The sequence below is a fragment of the Pongo pygmaeus genome, chromosome 2, assembly GCF_028885625.2.
Source record: "Pongo pygmaeus isolate AG05252 chromosome 2, NHGRI_mPonPyg2-v2.0_pri, whole genome shotgun sequence".
In the NCBI taxonomy this organism is placed as follows: Eukaryota; Metazoa; Chordata; class Mammalia; order Primates; family Hominidae; genus Pongo; species Pongo pygmaeus.
The window spans coordinates 57,493,802-57,511,724 of NC_085930.1; the positions used below are offsets into that span (position 1 = coordinate 57,493,802).

A 17,923-nucleotide genomic window follows, 5' to 3' on the forward strand; every position below is an offset into this window, starting at 1 on the left:
TTTTGAGCTATGGTTTGTGACTGTGATGAGGAATTTGGAAAAAATGGGGGTGGAGGTCTTTTTCTTCTGGAGTTGGTTAACAACTCATTTTCTAGACAGAATTTCACCCTCTTAAGTCTTAGAGTCAGTCAGACATTGGCTGACAAGGAAAATAGACACAAGATTTCCTCAAAGCTCAGCTTATGGTACTCAGTGCTGGTTGATACTGCCTGTAACTCTTTCCTCTTACCTGACTGCCCTGCCATTTTGAAGAAAAAACAATAAAATTATTGGATTTCTCTCCAGAAGGAAACTAAGATGCTGATGGATCACATTGTGGTGGTTCTTGTTCTCGCCTGGAAGGAAGCGCTGCCGCCTGCTGCCCTCTGCTGGTCAAATAAAACCAGCTTTAGGAACCTATAGTTCTTTCCCACCGTGTCTACACCAGCCCTGTCCTCCCGGACTTGGCCCAGCATTCTCTTGTGCTGTCTCACAGAGAGAGAACATGTGCATTTTATATGAACAATGTCATCTTTCCTCCATGACCACTATTTCATCTATGTTTTCTTTTTTTTATTTTTTTGAAACAGGGTCTCACTCTGTTGCCCAGGCAACAGTTGCCCAGTACAGTGGCACTTTCTTGGCTTGCCACAGCCTCAACTTCCTGGGCTCAGGCAATCCTCCCACCTCAGCTTCCGGAGTAGCTGTGCACCACCACACCTAGCTCATTTGTTTTTTATTTTTTAGTAAAGATGAGGTCTCATTATGTTGCCCAGGCTGGTCTTGAACTAAGCTCAAGTGATCCTCCTGCCTCAGCCTCCCAAAGTGCCCGGATTATAGGCATGAGCAACCATACCCAGCACACAACCACTATTTTGGATTCCAGCTCTCTCCTCCTTCCCATCTATCATTTTACATTGATTTCAACCTGTTTCTAAGGAAGGAAAACTTTATATTTCAAGAAAAATGTGCAGCTTATAATAAAGCCCTCAGGATCCTGCACACACCAGCAATGACCACTAGACAAGGTGGTCAGGAAGCCTAATTTCTAGTCTACTAATTGAGTGACCTCAGTTAATTTCATTCAACAAATATTTGATTTTTCTGCTGTGTGCAAGACTCATAGCAAAAAAAATATGACTGACGGTTCATAGCAAAAAAAAAGTTATGACTGATGGTGCATAAAACATGAGAAAGGGTTACTACCTTCAAAAGGTTCACAAGTCTGGTAGGGCAAATACAGTTCAGTAAGACGTTATGGTACATGGCAGCTCGTGGTCAGAGACGTAGAGGTACCTACAGCCCCTAGAAGAGTGCAAAGGAGGAAGATCACTATTGGCTACATTTCAGACATTGACTGGCTGATTAGATTCCCGAGCAAGTTCATGGCAGGACATTTTCTCAGCTCTCCTCTCCAAAATTAGGATCTCACCACTTTAACTTTTCATTGATTTGACAAATATTAACAGAACACATATGTGCCAGGTATCATGCTAAGGTTGGAGGCAATAATAGCAGAAAAATATGGCCCATTAGAATTCAAAATAAGAGAAAATAAAAAATTTAAGAATATATATAAGTAATAATAAATAAAACAATATGGTCCTTGTCCTCATGGGCCCTGCAGTCCATAGGGAGCCACAGACAAATACATCGGTAATTAGTCTACTGTGTGAGAAGGGTGTTCTCCTCCAGTTCGTACTCTGATTTGCTTCAAAGAAGAAAGAGAAAAAATGAGGGAGGAATCTTCTATGACCATAGTCCTGAGTCAAAGTTAGAAAAAAAACGTTAGTGTGGACCTTGCCCAAGCTCTTGGTCCTTGCTGGAGGATTTTAAATTAAAGGACTGAGTAGAGACAGGATAGAGAGAGAGGTGGAGAGCAAAGATAAGCAGGTAGGCCTTTGATGTCAATGACAAAGTTTCACAATGCTTTTCCTAAGACCCTCCCACTTTGCTGAATGCTATGATGGAAGGAGCACTGGAATAAAATTCAAGAGCCCTCGGAGCCAGTCCTCTGTCACTGTGATCCTAACACTTCACTTCCCTATCTCACCTAGGAAATGGGGATAAATAACATTTGCTCTGCACTTCCTCCAGGGTTTTGGAGGAGCACATGAAGGAGTTTATGAGTAGCTTATGCGAACCACATAATGCTACCCAAATCCGTGATGCTATTACCATTATCAGCCACACCTTGTGTCAAGGTGGGCTCTTCTCACCTGGGCCAGCCAAAAGGCAGAAGAATGAAGACCAAAGACTTTCATGAGTCCCTTCCAGATGGAGAACCTGTAATTAAGACTTATTGGCAATCTTTTTCTCCAGTGTCTCTGCTAAGGACTACACTCAAATTAGGAATATTTGCTTTTGTTTGGGCATGGTGGCTCACACCTGTAATCCCAGCACTCTGGGAGGCCGAGGCGGGTGGATCACTTGAGGTTCACATAAGCTACTCACAAACTCCTTCATGTGCTCCTCCAAAACCCTGGAGGAAGTGCAGAGCAAATGTTATTTATCCCCATTTCCTAGGTGAGATAGGGAAGTGAAGTGTTAGGATCACAGTGACAGAGGACTGGCTCCGAGAGCTCTTGAATTTTATTCCAGTGCTCCTTCCATCATACGATTCAGCAAAGTGGGAGGGTCTTAGGAAAAGCATTGTGAAACTTTGTCATTGACATCAAAGGCCTACCTGCTTATCTTTGCTCTCCACCTCTCTCTCTATCCTGTCTCTACTCAGTCCTTTAATTTAAAATCCTCCAGCAAGGACCAAGAGCTTGGGCAAGGTCCACACTAACGTTTTTTTTCTAACTTTGACTCAGGACTATGGTCATAGAAGATTCCTCCCTCATTTTTTCTCTTTCTTCTAAAAATACAAAAAATTGGCCGGGTGTGGTGGCATGTGCCTGTAATCCCAGCTACTCAGGAGTCTGAGGCATGAGAATGACTTGAACCCAGGAGGCGGAGGTTGCAGTGAGCTGAGATCACGCCACTGCACTCCAGTCTGGGTGACAGAGCGAGACTCTGTCTCAAAAAAAGAAAAAGGATTTTTTTTTTTTTTTTTTTTTTTTCCTGAGACAAGGTCTCCCTCTGTCGCCCAGACTGGAGTGCAGTGGTGCAATCATGGCTCACTACAGCCTTAACCTCCTGGTTTCAAGTGATCATCCCACCTCAGTCTCTGAAGTAGCTAAGACTATGCCCAACTAATTTTAAAAATTTTTGTAGTGACACCTCATGTTGCTCAGGCTGGTCTCAAACTCCTGGTCTCAAGCAATCCTCCCACCTTGGCCTCTTAAAGTGCTGGGATTACAGGCGTGAGCCACTGCACCTGGCCAATATTTGCATTTTATTTTATTTATTTTATTTTATTTTGAGACAGGGTCTCACTCTGTCACCCAGGCTGGAGTGCAGTGGCATGATCTCAGCTCCCTGCAACCTCCGCCTGCCAGGTTCAAGTGATTCTTGTGCCTCAATCTCCCTAGTAGCTGGGATTACAGGCACCTGCCACCATGCCTGGCTAATTTTTGTATTTTTAGTCAAAACAGGGTTTCACCATGTTGGCCAGGATGGTCTTGAACTCTTGACCTCAAGTGATCCACCCACCTCAGTCTCCCAAAGTGCTGGGATTACAGATGTGAGCCACCACGCCCAGCCAATATTTGCTTTTTTAAACAATGTGTCTGTTTAGTAATAAATATACTTAGCACAGTTAGGGTTATGTGATGAAAAAGAGGAACAAGGCAGGAAGTTCTTTAAGCAGCACTTTGGGGCATTTTCTTATAAAAGTGTAGGTTTTATAAGTACCACAGCGTAGGCTTATGAAGCCCTACTTAAAATTGTGTAGCATATAAGTCTGCTGCTCGTCTCTTCCATTTTGTTAGCTTTCTTCTCTGTGAGACCCCTGGCATGGACTCCATGCCCTGCTTCCTTGTGGATTCCCATCATGATGGGAAGCACAGGCCACTGAACAAAGTTAGTGGTATTATTAAATCATTTCCACTCTAGAGTCATTCTGATGGCGTGGGGGCAGCATGGGGGACAGTGTAACGTTCCATGCTTGTTGAAAGCTGGTCATTAACATCTGTCAGGTGCTGCATCAAATGCAGATGTTGAATTCCATCTTTCCCATTGAGGGTAGAGAGCACGCCTGCCTTACTCCCTGCCCGGTCACTACCACCTCACCAAGGGTCAGCTCAGTACCTCTTCATCAAATAAATTGAGTCCTTACATCCAACAACCCTTCCAGGTGGGCATTTTTATCCCCAATGTATAGCTAAAACTGAGGCAGGAGTTGCTTAAGAATGTTGTCCACAGGAAGGGGAACATCACACTCTGGGGACTGTTGTGGGGTGGGGGGAAGGGGGACGGATAACTTTAGGAGATATACCTAATGCTAAATGACGAGTTAATAGGTGCAGCACACCAGCATGGCACATGTATATATATATAACTAACCTGCACATTGTGCACATGTATTCTAAAACTTAAAGTATAATAATAATTAAAAAAAGAAAAAAAAATGTTGTCCAAGGCGAGGGAGAGTGTCTGGCCCTGAGTCTGGATACTACATGCTCTGTCTGTTCCCCAAGCTTACACTCTTCTGTGCAGCGTGCTGCTAAGAACGTCCTCTCTCAGAAGCTATGGATTACATTGTATTAAAATCATTTTCTAAAAAGTTTGCATCCATCTGTGTTTCCCAACAGGCTCTAGTCAAGTATTATTAGTCATATACCCAGAACTAAGTATTTTGGGTATATGACTTATAACATTGGTCCTCTTGGTCCTATTCTGAGATTCTATTTACGAACCAGTCCTAAGTTCTTGGAAGGTCTGAAATGAAGTCAAAGGTCAAATATGTGTTCACCAACATTTATTAAATACCCTTTATGTGACAGACCCTGGGCTAGGGCCCTGAGGAGCAAAGGTGAATGACAAATACTTCCTGTCTTTAAAGAGCTTATAGTCTAATAGGTTTGACCGTGCCGTTTTTTTCCTTCAAAAATAATTATTAAGAAAGTGAGTCCGGGCATGGTGGCTCATGCCTGTAATCTTAGCACTTTGGGAGGCCAAGGCAGGCGGATCACCTGATGTCAGGAGTTCAAGACCAGCCTGACCAACGTGGCGAAACCCCGTCTCTACTAAAAATACAGAATTAACCGGGCATGGTGGCACATGCCTGTAATCCCAGCTACTCGGGAGGCTGAGGCAGGGGAATCACTTGAACCTGGGAGGCGGAAGTTGCAGTGAGCTGAGATCACACCATTGTACTCCAGCCTGGACAACAAGAGTGAAACTCCGTCTCAAAAAAAAAAAATAAATAAAATAAAATAAAGAAAGCGAAACATGCTGACTGCAGAATATTTGGGAAGCCCACATAAGAAAAGAAAGGAAACAACAGTCACCCCAAATTAAGATGCTTTATAAATCCCAAGGGTAGAGCCTATGTCTTAGTATTTCTTTACCCACAAAACTGTACTTAGAGAGGATGACAAGTTCAGTTAATGTTTTTTGAATGGGGAGAAAGCCACCCTTAAACCTACCACCCTGAGATAATCACTGTTAACATTTAGAAAATATTCTTAGCCTTCTTTTCTTTGACTGTCAAATGACTGACTGGGATGCCATTCTCCCTGCCTTATCCAAACGAGGGAGAGAAATGTTTGGCCTCTTTAGCGCCCCCTACAGGTGATGCAGTGCTGCTCGTGGTTGATTTAATAGTTTGAGTGGAGCAACCCTTTACATCCTTCCCCATGCCATGCCTCGAAACCTTTCACACAGAGGACTCTTTTAGGTGTGGGAAATGCAGTAGGTTCTACCAGATGTTCTCATCCACTCCCCCATCCCACCCCAGAAAAGCCTCCGGGGCAGGAAGTTGGTTTATCCAAGATCAGTTCCCTGGGATAGAGGGGGACTTTCATCAGGTTCATTAAACAAGGCTGCATGTTGATTCACTTTAGAGAGTTTAAAAAAAATCCCAATGCCCAGGCCCCACCTCACACCAATTAAAAAAGAATCTCTAGGCATGAGGCCCAGGCATTAGCCTCTCGTGTTTTTAAGGCTGCCCAGGTCAGGCGTTGAGAACCACTGATTTAAAGACAGGCTAAGCAGAGGTGTAAGTGGTCTTTTGAGACTAGCAGAGAGCATTGCAATGGCCAGAGTTGGGGCATTCAGCCCAGAACTTGGCATCACAAGGGTTTTCTGCAGCCCACTTTATACAAAACCTGGGTGGTATAAGCGGGCACTTGATTTGCAAAGGGGAACGCAAAGAAGGAAATAATGTCTTTCTTCCAAAGGGTTTATATGGATTCCTCTGTAAGGGAAGAACACACAGAAACCATGCACGTTCACAAAGATATGCATGCATACAGGGAAATAAGTACAAAGGCCCCAGCTGGGCTATTTTGTAAGGCAAGTGAGTTTTCTGGCTTCATGATAAAAGAAAGAATTTTGCCAAATAAACTATTAAAGATAGGCCACTTTAATAACAGTCTGCTTAGCAGAAGGAAGATGATTAAAATGAGATCATCTTTATTTAAATAGGTATTGAGTACCTGTTATTTGCCGGGCATTGTGCTAAGCACTTGATGTACATGATTTTATTTAATCTTTGTGGTAACACTTTACACTAGGTATTATTTATCCCCATATTATAGTGGAGCATCAGTTATTATGTAATTAACATACAATCACATTAAACAAAACAGATGACCTCAGCTGTCTCCAAAGTCCACGCTTTTTTTAAACAATGCCAGGCTGTACAATCTGGACATGCATGATTAGCGGTAATATAAAAGATGGGGGGGAAAGTGACCATCTTCTCAAGAAGATGTAGCTTTCCAGAATGGCTAGTTGGCTAAAATGTTTTCCCTACTGTGAAATCTCCAAGGTGTCCTTAGGCAGGCAGCATGGTATATACCAAGAGCCCTAGCAGTTCCTCCCTTCAACCAGCCTTGTGACCAGAGTTAGTCGGCTTAGTCACTTAGTATTCATTTTCTCACCTATGAAGCGGAAAGGGTTAGAATGGTTGGGTCACTGGCTTCAAGTTGCCCCATGCAGGCCTGGGCTATAGGAGATCGTGCTTGAGAAAGAAGAGACAGACAGGACTTCTCTTATTCCCCTTCATCCAGAGAAGCTCTGTGTTTAGCTGCTTGAAGAGTCGTTTCCCCTTCCTGGGGATGAGCGAAGGGTAAAGGGAGGACATTTGGAAGGAATCCACTGTATTAGTGAATTTCAATGACCCTTCCAGTTTGATAGGTCTCAGGTCCTCTATTTTTGAGTTTATGATGCTAGGAAGAATCAGTGCCACCACATTGCTTGAGTGCATAATGACCAAGAGAGTGGGTTTTCTGCCTGTGAAGGGAAGAAAAGCAACTGAGAAGAGGGAGGACAGAAAGACCCCTGCTAGCAGAGCTCCAAGTTACAATAAACCTGCCTGGGGCTGCATGCTGCCAGGCAGGAATGTGAACAACTGGATTAGACAGAGTAAACCAAGTGCCAATTGTTGCTAAAGAGAGGTTTTACTAATGTGACAGTAATACAGTCACAACACAGTGAGAAGTTGGGCTCCAGGCCTCATCTCCCTAAATTGTACTTTCTTTTTACTCAATATGGTGAAGTCCCTTGTTCTCTTTTAGTAGTTTAGGATTCAAGCAATTTCTGTTTCTTTTTGTTTTTCAGATCTTAAATCCAAATTTCATCCAAGAAGGTGAGTTAAAAAGCATTAGAATTGGAAACATGGGGATTGGTTAAATAAATTATAGTTAATCCAGCACTAAAGCACTGGCTGTAAGCAATGGTGATATAGTTCTGTATCAAAGGACAAGGAAAGAGGTTTATGATAAACTATTAGATGAAAAAGACTAAAGCTTGCAATATGTATAATGGGATCCAATTTTTATAAGAAGTCTGTTTATAAAAAGCCCAAAAGGGTATATACCAGAATGCTTACAGTAATTATCTCTGGATTATGACATTATGGAGCTTTTCTTTCTTTCTGTTTATATTTCCTATTTTTTCTATAATAAACAGTTATTACTTTTAAACACTTTTTAAAGAGACCCAGATGACTCACCAGTGTTATACTGAAGGTTATTTGAATCATTATGTGACATGGGTGGGAAATGAGGTGGTGTGTTCAAAAAAAATGGCTGTTTTATTCTAAATTTGCTCTGAACGATGTGAATGTATGTTGATTTGATTATAGTGGCCCCAGAATTCCTTGTGCCCTTGGTGGATGTGACCTGCTTGCTTGGGGACACAGTGATATTGCAGTGCAAAGTCTGTGGGCGGCCGAAGCCCACCATCACTTGGAAGGGTCCAGACCAGAACATCCTTGACACTGATAACAGCTCAGCCACATACACCGTCTCCTCTTGGTAAGCTGATTGCCCTAACATCAGCAACAGCAGCCCCTTAGCACAGCACTGAGAGGCTGAATCTGGGGTGCAACTTCTGCTCTGGTGACTGGGCTCTGCAAGAGAATAGCTGCCCTGGAGCCTGTTCTTGGGCAAACACTTGGACTTGATTAGAGAGAGACTGAGGAGACTCAAGTGTTAGTCACAGCCTCTGCCACTCACGCTGCAGCCTGATGGACACCTGCAGCAGCACCAACACACATTTCCCACGGTGCTCAGCACCACGTAGACATACCTGGGACGAACAGAATGGTTTGTAAAGACTGTGCTCCGGACCCACATTAAACAAATAGGGAAAAACATAAACCTTTATATCTCAGGTCAAGCATGCACCATACTTATGAAGAGTTTTTACAGTCACTGCCTTACATTCACCCTGGTAGATGATCTTTCCCTACAGATCCCCATGTAAATCTCTAAGTCAGAAGATTTAGACTTCTGATTTAAGTGGTGAAGGCTCCAGACCTGTAGTAAAAATGTAATCCTCACATCTGGACATCCTGACATTTTTTGTGCCTTTCAGGATGCTGTGAAACAGTGAGATGTTTAATTCCTCACCTAAGAACAGTGTTACTGGAAAAAGAAACGACTCATTCCAAAATGTGCAATAGAAAATCAAGCCGCAAGCATGCTCTACACACAGAGTCCATTTAACAAAACTTAGCTGACTGCCTCCCAATCATTGTGTCAGCATTTATTGTTACTAATTATGAACTGGACTGTGTACCGTTGCTTACAGTGGACAAGTGGTAGCAAGCCCTAGATGCTTGAGAAACATTAGTGGAAGAAGCACCTAGAATCAAGAAACTTTCATTCATTGACTTAATTTGTGTGTACGTGAAAAAGAAGAAGACCATCATTCCTTGCTATTCCCAGCAGAGACTACCTGGCCAGGTCATAAAATATCAGTGGGTCCAAGAAGCCTAGTGTGAGAGGCGGTGGTTGGTGAGGATCATGAAAAGTGCCAGGGGATATCATCACCCTAAGGAAGGGGCAGAGCTGACTGTGACTTCTGTATTTCAGAGCATTTCTCCCCTGGGGATATTCCTGGACCTTATATTGGGATGAATGGGGAAGTTATCATTTAGGTGATGGAATTTACCCTTTCTTAGAAATTCACTTAATTATTTTGAGGATCCCACATCTAGAATTTGAAATACGTAAAATATTTTTATTCTTGAGTCTTTCCCTTTTTTTTTCCATCATTCATTATCGATCTGTGAAACTGAAAATATTCTAGGACAAAGTTGCTAGTGGTAATAATACTAATAATACTATGAGCCAGAACTTGCATACAACTTTATATATTTGAAACAATGCTCTAATTCTTGTCATTTTATTCCTTATTTTATCCCTCATGTACAACAAACTTGAGAGATGGGCATGGCCAGAAAATTTTTTTCCATATAAGGAACTGGGGATGTAGAGAGACAGGGTGGTAGGTAGCTCACAGATCAGGGACTGACCTTGGGCCTGAGGACTCTCAGCTCAGCACACCATGTGCCAACCCTATGGGATTTTACCCAGCACTCAAGTGTCTCATTACTGGAGTCTGAAGAGCATCCTTTTGGTGTCCCTAGTGATTCTGGAGAAATCACCCTGAAGATCTGTAATCTGATGCCCCAAGACAGCGGGATTTATACCTGCATAGCAACAAATGACCACGGGACCACATCAACGTCTGCAACAGTCAAAGTGCAAGGTACAGCCTCTTTGTTAGTCAAACCTTTTGAAATATTTTTTTTTTTAGACAGTTCTTGCTCTGCTGCCCAGGCATGATCTCTGTTCATGGCAGCCTTGACCTCCCAGGCTCAAGCAATCCAACCACCTCAGCCTCCCGATTAGCTGGACATGCACCATCACGCCTCGCTAATTTTTTTTGCATTTTTTATAGAGATGGGATTTTGCTGTGTTTTCTACAATACTTTTTAAAACATTTATTTTTTTAAATTTCAGTAAAACACACAATAAAATTTACCATCTTAACCATTTTTTAAAAAATTCAAATAGAGACAGGGTCTCTCTATGTTGCCCAGGCTGGTCTCAAACTCCAAGGCTAATGCAATCCTCCCGCCTTGGCCTCCCAAAGTGCTGGGATTACAGGCATGAGCCACTGTTCCCATCCCATCTTAACCATCTTAAATGTACGGTTTAAAAATAAATAAATAAGTGTACAGTTCAGTGGCATTAAGTACATCCACATTTTTGGGTTACCATCACCACCATCCATCCACAGAACTTTTCATCTTCCCATCTTTCTGAAACTGCATCTGTACCTGTTAAACAATGACTCCCCATTCCCTCCTCCCCAATGCTTCTTGGCCACCACTGCCCTACTTTCTGTCTGTATCAATTTGTGTTAGTCAAACTTTATCTTTTCTTGAGACAGGGTCTTGCTCTGTCGCCCAGGCTGGAGTGCAGTAGCAAGACACCACTCACTGCAGCCTCAACCTCCCAGGCTCAAGCTATCCTCCCACCTCAGCCTCCCAAGTAGCTAGGACTACAGGCATGTGCCACCATGCCCAGCTCATTTTTTAAATTTTTTATAGTGATGGAGTCTCAAACTCCTGGGCTCAAGTTATCCTCCTGCCTTGGCATCCCAAAGTGCTAGGATTACAGGTGTCAGCCAGCACACCTGGCCCTACGTTTTAAGTGAACATTATAAGGGCTCCCTGCGATCTGGGGGATAAAATGTCCATTGTAAAAGTTCAAAAATAAAGTTCTGGCAAATGAGACGAGAACGAATCTTTGCTAAGAGCTGTCTGTGGCCTACCATAAACCTACCATCAACATGTTAGTTCCCTGGCCAAGCTTTATCTTCAGGGTGCAGTATTTAGCCCGAGGAAGAACTTCAGACAGCATGGTGCATCTCCCACATCTGCCTTGGGCCTGGTGAAAGGTATGCCACTTGGTGGAGAAGGTCACAGGAGAAAATTGTGACATGGGTTAGGTAATGTTTCCCAGATGACCTTATACCTTGGTGTAAAATGCCAACTTCTGCAGAAATAGCACCTGATCCTGATTTCTGTCTCCATAGGTGTTCCAGCAGCCCCTAACCGCCCCATTGCCCAGGAGAGAAGCTGCACCTCCGTGATTCTCCGCTGGCTGCCCCCCTCCAGCACAGGAAACTGCACTATTTCTGGTTACACTGTAGAGTACAGAGAGGAAGGTGCACTATCTTCTGCTCTTCTTTTTCTTTTCTATTCTTTTAAAACATTTATTTTTAAAATTGCAGTAAAACGCACATAATAAATTTTACCATCTTAAACATTTTTTTAAAAATTTGAATAGAGACGGGCTATTGCTATGTTGCCCAGGCTGGTCTCAAATGCCAGGGCTAACGTGATCCTCCCACCTTGGCCTCCCAAAGTGCTGGGATTACAGGCATGAGCCACTTTTCTTTTCCTTTATTTTTGTTGTTTATTTTTTTGAGACAGGGTTTGGCTCCATCAACCCAGGCTGGAGTGCAGTGGTGCAATGTGGGCTCACTGCAGCCTCCACCTCCTGGGTTCAAGCCAACCTCCCACCTCAGCCTCCTGAGTAGCTGGGACTAAAGCGCACACCACCGCACCTGGCTAATTTTTGTATTTTTAGTAGAGACAGGGTCTCGCTATGCTGCCCAGGCTGCTGGCTGCTGTGAAACTCCTGAGCGCAAACAGTCCACTCACCTCAGCCTCCAGAAGTGCTGGGATTACAGGCGTCAGCCACAGCGCCCGGCCTCCTGCTCTTATTTTTCTGTCTTCTCTTCGTCTCTAGGAGGTCCTTCAGAATTGTAAACATATTAGCCTCCTCATCTTTCAGAAGTTGTTCCTTGTTGTGTCTTCCAACTCAGCACAGAGGCCTCAGTGCCAGATTACAGCTGGCTTCTGATCCCAGATGTTGAGCAGCTGTTTTGGCTAAGATGATCCAAACCTCCCTGACATATTTATGACCCAGGGCAGGTTTCAAGGTGCCTTCATGCATATATCCCTACTTAACACGCTCGATCACCCAGACAGGGATGATCAAGCCCATTTTACAGAGAGGGAGGCTAAGGCCTAAAGAAAGTTAAGAAACACAAGATTATAGTTAATGAGAGGCAGAGCTAGCACTAGAACCCAGATGTCTGCTTGGCTAATTTGTGATCTTTCTCCCAGAGAAATAACTAGTGTAATACGGGTGGAGTTCTACACCCCCTTTCCCCAGATAAAATTAAGAGAATATATATTTTTTAATTGTGCCGTTTAAAATTGTGCAATTTAAACTGTTAAAATTTGTTACATTTACATACTAAAAGTGAATATATTTCTTCAGCAGTTAGAAACAGCTGAGACTTCCATCTAGTTAGCAAGAAGAATTAGTTAAAATAAGAAGCTGCCAGATAGCTCTAATTGTTAATAACACAACTACAGTTATTCAGAGTAATAACACAATTACTCTGAATCACATTAGGAATTACACAATTGAACTGAAAGCAAGTGCTTGCTACCCTATCCCCCGAACCAAAACCATTTGTTTTATTCTACTTTCCATTATGCTTATTATTTTAACTCTTCTTTCTCCTTCTTTCTTATTAAACAGGCCCTATGCAGTTATAAACCCATTTATTTCTGCATCCTTCTTAAGCTGTTCACTCTTATGTCTCCCAGGTTAGCACAAAAGTATTAATAGTGAGCTGGGAGACACATTTTACAAAGTTCGTATTTACCTTAGCATTATCCAGTTCATAGTTCAGCTCATTAACTAAGTTCTCTTGGGCAAATTGTTTAATATTTCTGAGGCTCAGTTTCTACATCTGTAAAGTAAGATTAGCGGTCTCTACCTCACTGGGTTTCTGTGGATTTAAGACAGAATTAACTTTCTGTCTTAAATCTCATTTAACTATGAGAGAATTATGTTGAAGACACCTTCCACAGTATTTTACATGTACGTAGTGTTCAATACATGTTACTTTCCATTTTGTTTTCAATTTCCAAATGCATATTTTCTGTCATGTTATTAATTAAAAATATACTCTTCTGGCCTTATTAAAAGTTTGCCATGTGTCCCCTGTAAATTCTGTATTATCTATGTCTTTTTACTCTGGCACTTGCACATTTGAAAGTGAACAGAATCTATAGGCCAGCTTCTTCCACGCCTCTCACCATTTATTCCGTCATTTAGGAAATTGAACCCAAACTACCATAGTTAGCCTACAGGCTTTCAGAGCCTGACAGAGTAACCACAGCATCCCTTGAATTGAATGTGTCTATTTTCCTTTCTTTGTTTGCTGAAGGTCTTTCAAACAATATCCCTTTGGCTTTTCTCTTTCCCTCTTCTGGGAAACCGTACACTAGGTTCTCAGATCTGGCAGCAGTCGGTGGCTTCGACCTTGGACACTTACCTCGTCATCGAAGACCTTAGTCCCGGGTGTCCTTATCAGTTCAGAGTCAGTGCCAGTAACCCCTGGGGAATCAGCCTTCCCAGCGAGCCCTCGGAGTTTGTGCGACTTCCAGAATATGGTGAGTCCCAGCCCAGCCCTGGCCCCCCAGGCATTGGGGGCAAGGCACCTGGCTGCCTGTCACAGACTCCTGGGCACGTTGACATGTCAGGCCACCATGCAAGAGGCACCTTTTAGAGGACTGAGAATAATGTTTCTGTAAAGTATAGCTCCAAGCATCTTGGGCAAATGTTAGGTCTGCACTCATGCCTACCTCTGCACCTGCCAAGTTCCCTGGGGAATGAGTATGTCCCCAGGAATGGAGAGTTACAGGCAGGAGTCACGAGTCCTATGGATGTTCTCTGCCCCTCTTCTGAGACAGTAATACAAAGCTTCCTCCCACCCAGGCACCCCTGCCAGCCGTAAACGCACCTCCCTGCATGAGGGACTCACCCACTTCAAATGGGGGAGAGAAAAGCAACCCGGCTGAAGGACTTCATTACAACATGAGGATTTCATAGTTCCCTCACCCTCAATCATCCCAGAATTTCTTTTTTCAACATGGATATAATTTTATGTAGATTTGTTGAAAAATTAACTAAGATACACATATAGCTAGCTAAATATGAGTATTTTACAAATAAGGTTCTTATTTTGCCCAAATCATCTTCGTCCCAGGGACATTTTGAAAGAGAAAACTTGGCTATCCTAAAGAAATCTCCAAATGGTGAGATTTTGGGCAGTGCAAGGGAGTGGTCTGTGTGTACTGGGGAGAGCAGTGGGTGGGGGGCAGCTGACTGTACTCGAAAGACCATGGACCTGTGTGCCTTAGGGTTAAGGGAATTCTGGAGTCTCCAGAGGGGTTTGGGGAACCCTCTAAATCACGTCTGCCCCCACCTGAATCCAGAAATGCTCTCCAGTTCCAGTCCCACTGTCAGCCCAGTTTTCTCCCAGTGACTTTGACTTTGTTCCCACGAGCCTGTGACTCATGCAGAAACCTAGGCCCTGGGTCTCTGTTTCCTCAGAATTCAAGATGGATAAGCCGCCTTCAGTCTCAGCCAGGCTGTGCTCTGGGAAACCTGAGGGAACTGGCTCCAGGGTCAGCGGAGCCAAGCTGCTCATGTGACCCCTCTCCTCCCAGGCTGCTCACTTGCTTCAGCCCCGGATGACGCAGTGTGTTTTGCTATTTGTGAACCTTGGTCCCCAACAGATGACACAAATGCGTATTGCTGTGCTTGCTGTGTGTGTGTGTGCACGTGTGCGTGAATCATTGCCAAGGAACTGACACATCACACAAGGTAATACTGCCAAAGAATCTACTCAGGCATATATTGTGTGGGTTAAGCTAAATCCTTCAGTATACCAGATAAGCTCATTAATGCCTGAGAAGAGCGGGATAAGAAGATAATTTTCCTCTTTTTTTTTTTTTTTTTTTTTTGGAGACAGGGTCTCGCTCTGTCTCCCAGGCTGGAGTGCAGTGGCACGATCATAGCTTACTGCAGCCTCAACCTCCTGAGCTCAAGTGATCCTCCAACCTCAGCCTCCTGAGTAGCTGGTACTACAAGTGTACACCACCATACCTGGCTAATTTTTTATTTTTTGTAGAGACAGGGTCTTGCTATGTGGCTCAGGTTAGAAAGAGAAATTTCTAAAATGTCTTTTCCTTTTCTCCTGTTTTGACCTTGTAACTTTTCCCTTCTCTCTCTGCATCCTCCTTACACCCCTGATTTTCACGAGCTTTTCTAGGTCTTCAAAGTGTTCTTTTATCCCTTTTAAGTTTTTCTCCTAAATTTATCTTATAAAATATCCAGAAGTCATATTTCTGATTGTTCTGAGTTTTCCCCTTGTTTAAGTAGATGGGAGAGAGAAGCTGACTCTGTCATGTCAGTTTCCCCTTGGATGATTTTTTAAAATAACATTCCAGAGAATCATGGCATTTTCCCACTGAGTCAGACTCCATATTTGGTCATGAGAATTGCTTTGGGGTTACTCTGGAGCTTTTCTGTTAATTTTTTCTTTATTCTTATATGACATCCTCGATATTGTAAATGGATTCTCTTTCTTCCGAAGATGCTGCTGCTGATGGTGCCACCATTTCTTGGAAGGAAAATTTTGACTCAGCTTACACTGAGCTGAATGAAATTGGAAGGTAATGACACAGTTTTATATTCCTTCGTTCATGAACACCTAGCAACATCACATCAGAATAGTAGCTTTTTGTTGTTGTCATTGTTTATTTCTTTTACAAATGCAATTCTCTCCATAGCAAGAAAAAAACTAAAATATTCATTTGTATTTTCTACTGTTCTTTTTCTAACTTCTTAAGTTTGATGCTTCATTCATCAGTTGTCAGCCTTTCTTCTTTTCTAATATGAGAATTTAAGGCCCAAAATTTTCTTCGAAGTACAATTTTAGCTATAGGTCCCGAGTTTGATATGCAGTATTTTCCTTATAAGTTATATGTAGTTTTCTTCAACTATGAATTTTTCTTTGACCTGGTTATAATGGAAACATGTTTTAATATATATGAGATTTTTAAAGGTATGAGTTTTTTAAAGTATCTTTTTATTACTGATTTCCAACTTAATTTGCATTGTGGTCAGAAAATCTATATGGTACGGATTCCTTGGTTTTTGCTTGGACTTGCTTTATGAGTAGTACATGGTTAATTTTTGTAAAAATTTCCACGTGTTCCTGGGAAGACTGTATAATCACTAATTGTTGGATATAGATCTCTATATTGCCCGTGTACCAAGCACATTAATATTTTATGAGTATTTCTAATCCCAATCCTCCCCCTGCCACACATACACACTCCATACCTTTCTCTTTCTCTCTCTTTCTCACTTTCAGTATTTTGGTTAGAGAACATTTAGTGTGTCCTCAAAACTAAAACGGATAAAAATGTGACTTGTAACAGAAATTTAAAAATTTATCACCTGGCCTACAAAATAGTTGATGGGAAAGAAACAAAAGGGGTTCATCCCTATGCATGCGTTGGTCTCCAGGTGGTCTGGGTGAGGGAATGTGGGTAGACCTTACAGGTTGCCCACCCATAAGATCATCCCCCCTGGATGTATAAATAAAAGAATACCCACTAACGATAGGCCATTGGCATCATCTCTATCTCTGAAGGGCATTTCTCAGTGAAGCATAACATTTTTTAACTGGCATGGTTGTGACCGAAGTTGTAGAGGAAACCAAAATGGTCCTTATTTCTGTGTCTTAGGCAGGAGTCACAATGTCATTCACTGCCTTCCGTTACAGCACCTTTCATCAAAAACAAACTCTACCTCTCCTTTCCTGTCTTCTTTGTGTAGCCAAATAGAAGAAAAAAAGCCAAGGAAATTTATGTAATGATGATGATGATAATGATGATCTCAGTATCTATAGTATTCTAGATACTAAGCAGATACTATATACAAATGTTATTTTTGTTTATTTGTTTGAGCTCTACTGCTTAATACGCAAACATTATTTAATTTAATCCATACAACACTATGAGATACTGTTTGAGAAGATTTAAAAAAAAAAGATAGAGATCGGGTATTGTTATGTTGCCCAGGCTGGTCTTGAATTCCTGGGCTCAAGCAATCCTCCTACCTCAGCCTCCCAAAGTGCTGAGATTACAGGCCTGAGCCATTGCACCAGGCTGAGTATATTGTCTTTTCGTCTTTTTCCTTTTTTCTTTTTTCTTTTTTTGAGACAGGGTCTGTCTCTGTCACCAGGGCTGGGATGCAGTGGCACTATCATAGCTCACTGCACCCTCAATCTCCTGAGCTCAAGCGATCCTCCCACGCTTGCAGAGAGGATGATCAGCCTTCCAAGTAGCTGGGACTATAGGTGCACACCACCATACCTGGCAAACTTTTAAAAGAATTTTTTGTTGTTGTTTTGCAGAGATGGAGTTCTCACTATGTTGCCCAGGCTGGTCTCAAACTCCTGGGCTCAAGCAATCCTCCCACCTCAGTCTCCCAAAGTGTGGGATTACAGGCGTGAGCCACCCATCTCACCCAGACTGAAGTATATTTTCAGTAAAGGAAATTCAGGGTCAGGGAGGTTAAGGAACTTTCTCAAGGCCCCACAACTAGGAGGTGTGGAGCCAGGATTCAAATTCTGGGCTACCCAACTCCAAGCC

The 17,923-nt window shown here is 42.6% G+C and overlaps 1 protein-coding gene across 14 annotated transcripts in view; it reads left to right on the forward strand.

The window, feature by feature from the left end:
* Positions 1 to 17,923, forward strand: part of KALRN (kalirin RhoGEF kinase) — a 700,623-nt gene that overhangs the window by 660,501 nt on the left and 22,199 nt on the right. For all 14 annotated transcript variants that reach the window (XM_054480931.2, XM_054480928.2, XM_054480929.2 and 11 more), the window contains 6 exons: positions 7,651 to 7,678; positions 8,177 to 8,348; positions 9,968 to 10,089; positions 11,425 to 11,556; positions 13,703 to 13,867; positions 15,856 to 15,934. In XM_054480931.2, the coding sequence (XP_054336906.1) occupies positions 7,651 to 7,678; positions 8,177 to 8,348; positions 9,968 to 10,089; positions 11,425 to 11,556; positions 13,703 to 13,867; positions 15,856 to 15,934 (698 nt within the window). The remainder of the gene's footprint in view (positions 1 to 7,650; positions 7,679 to 8,176; positions 8,349 to 9,967; positions 10,090 to 11,424; positions 11,557 to 13,702; positions 13,868 to 15,855; positions 15,935 to 17,923) is intronic.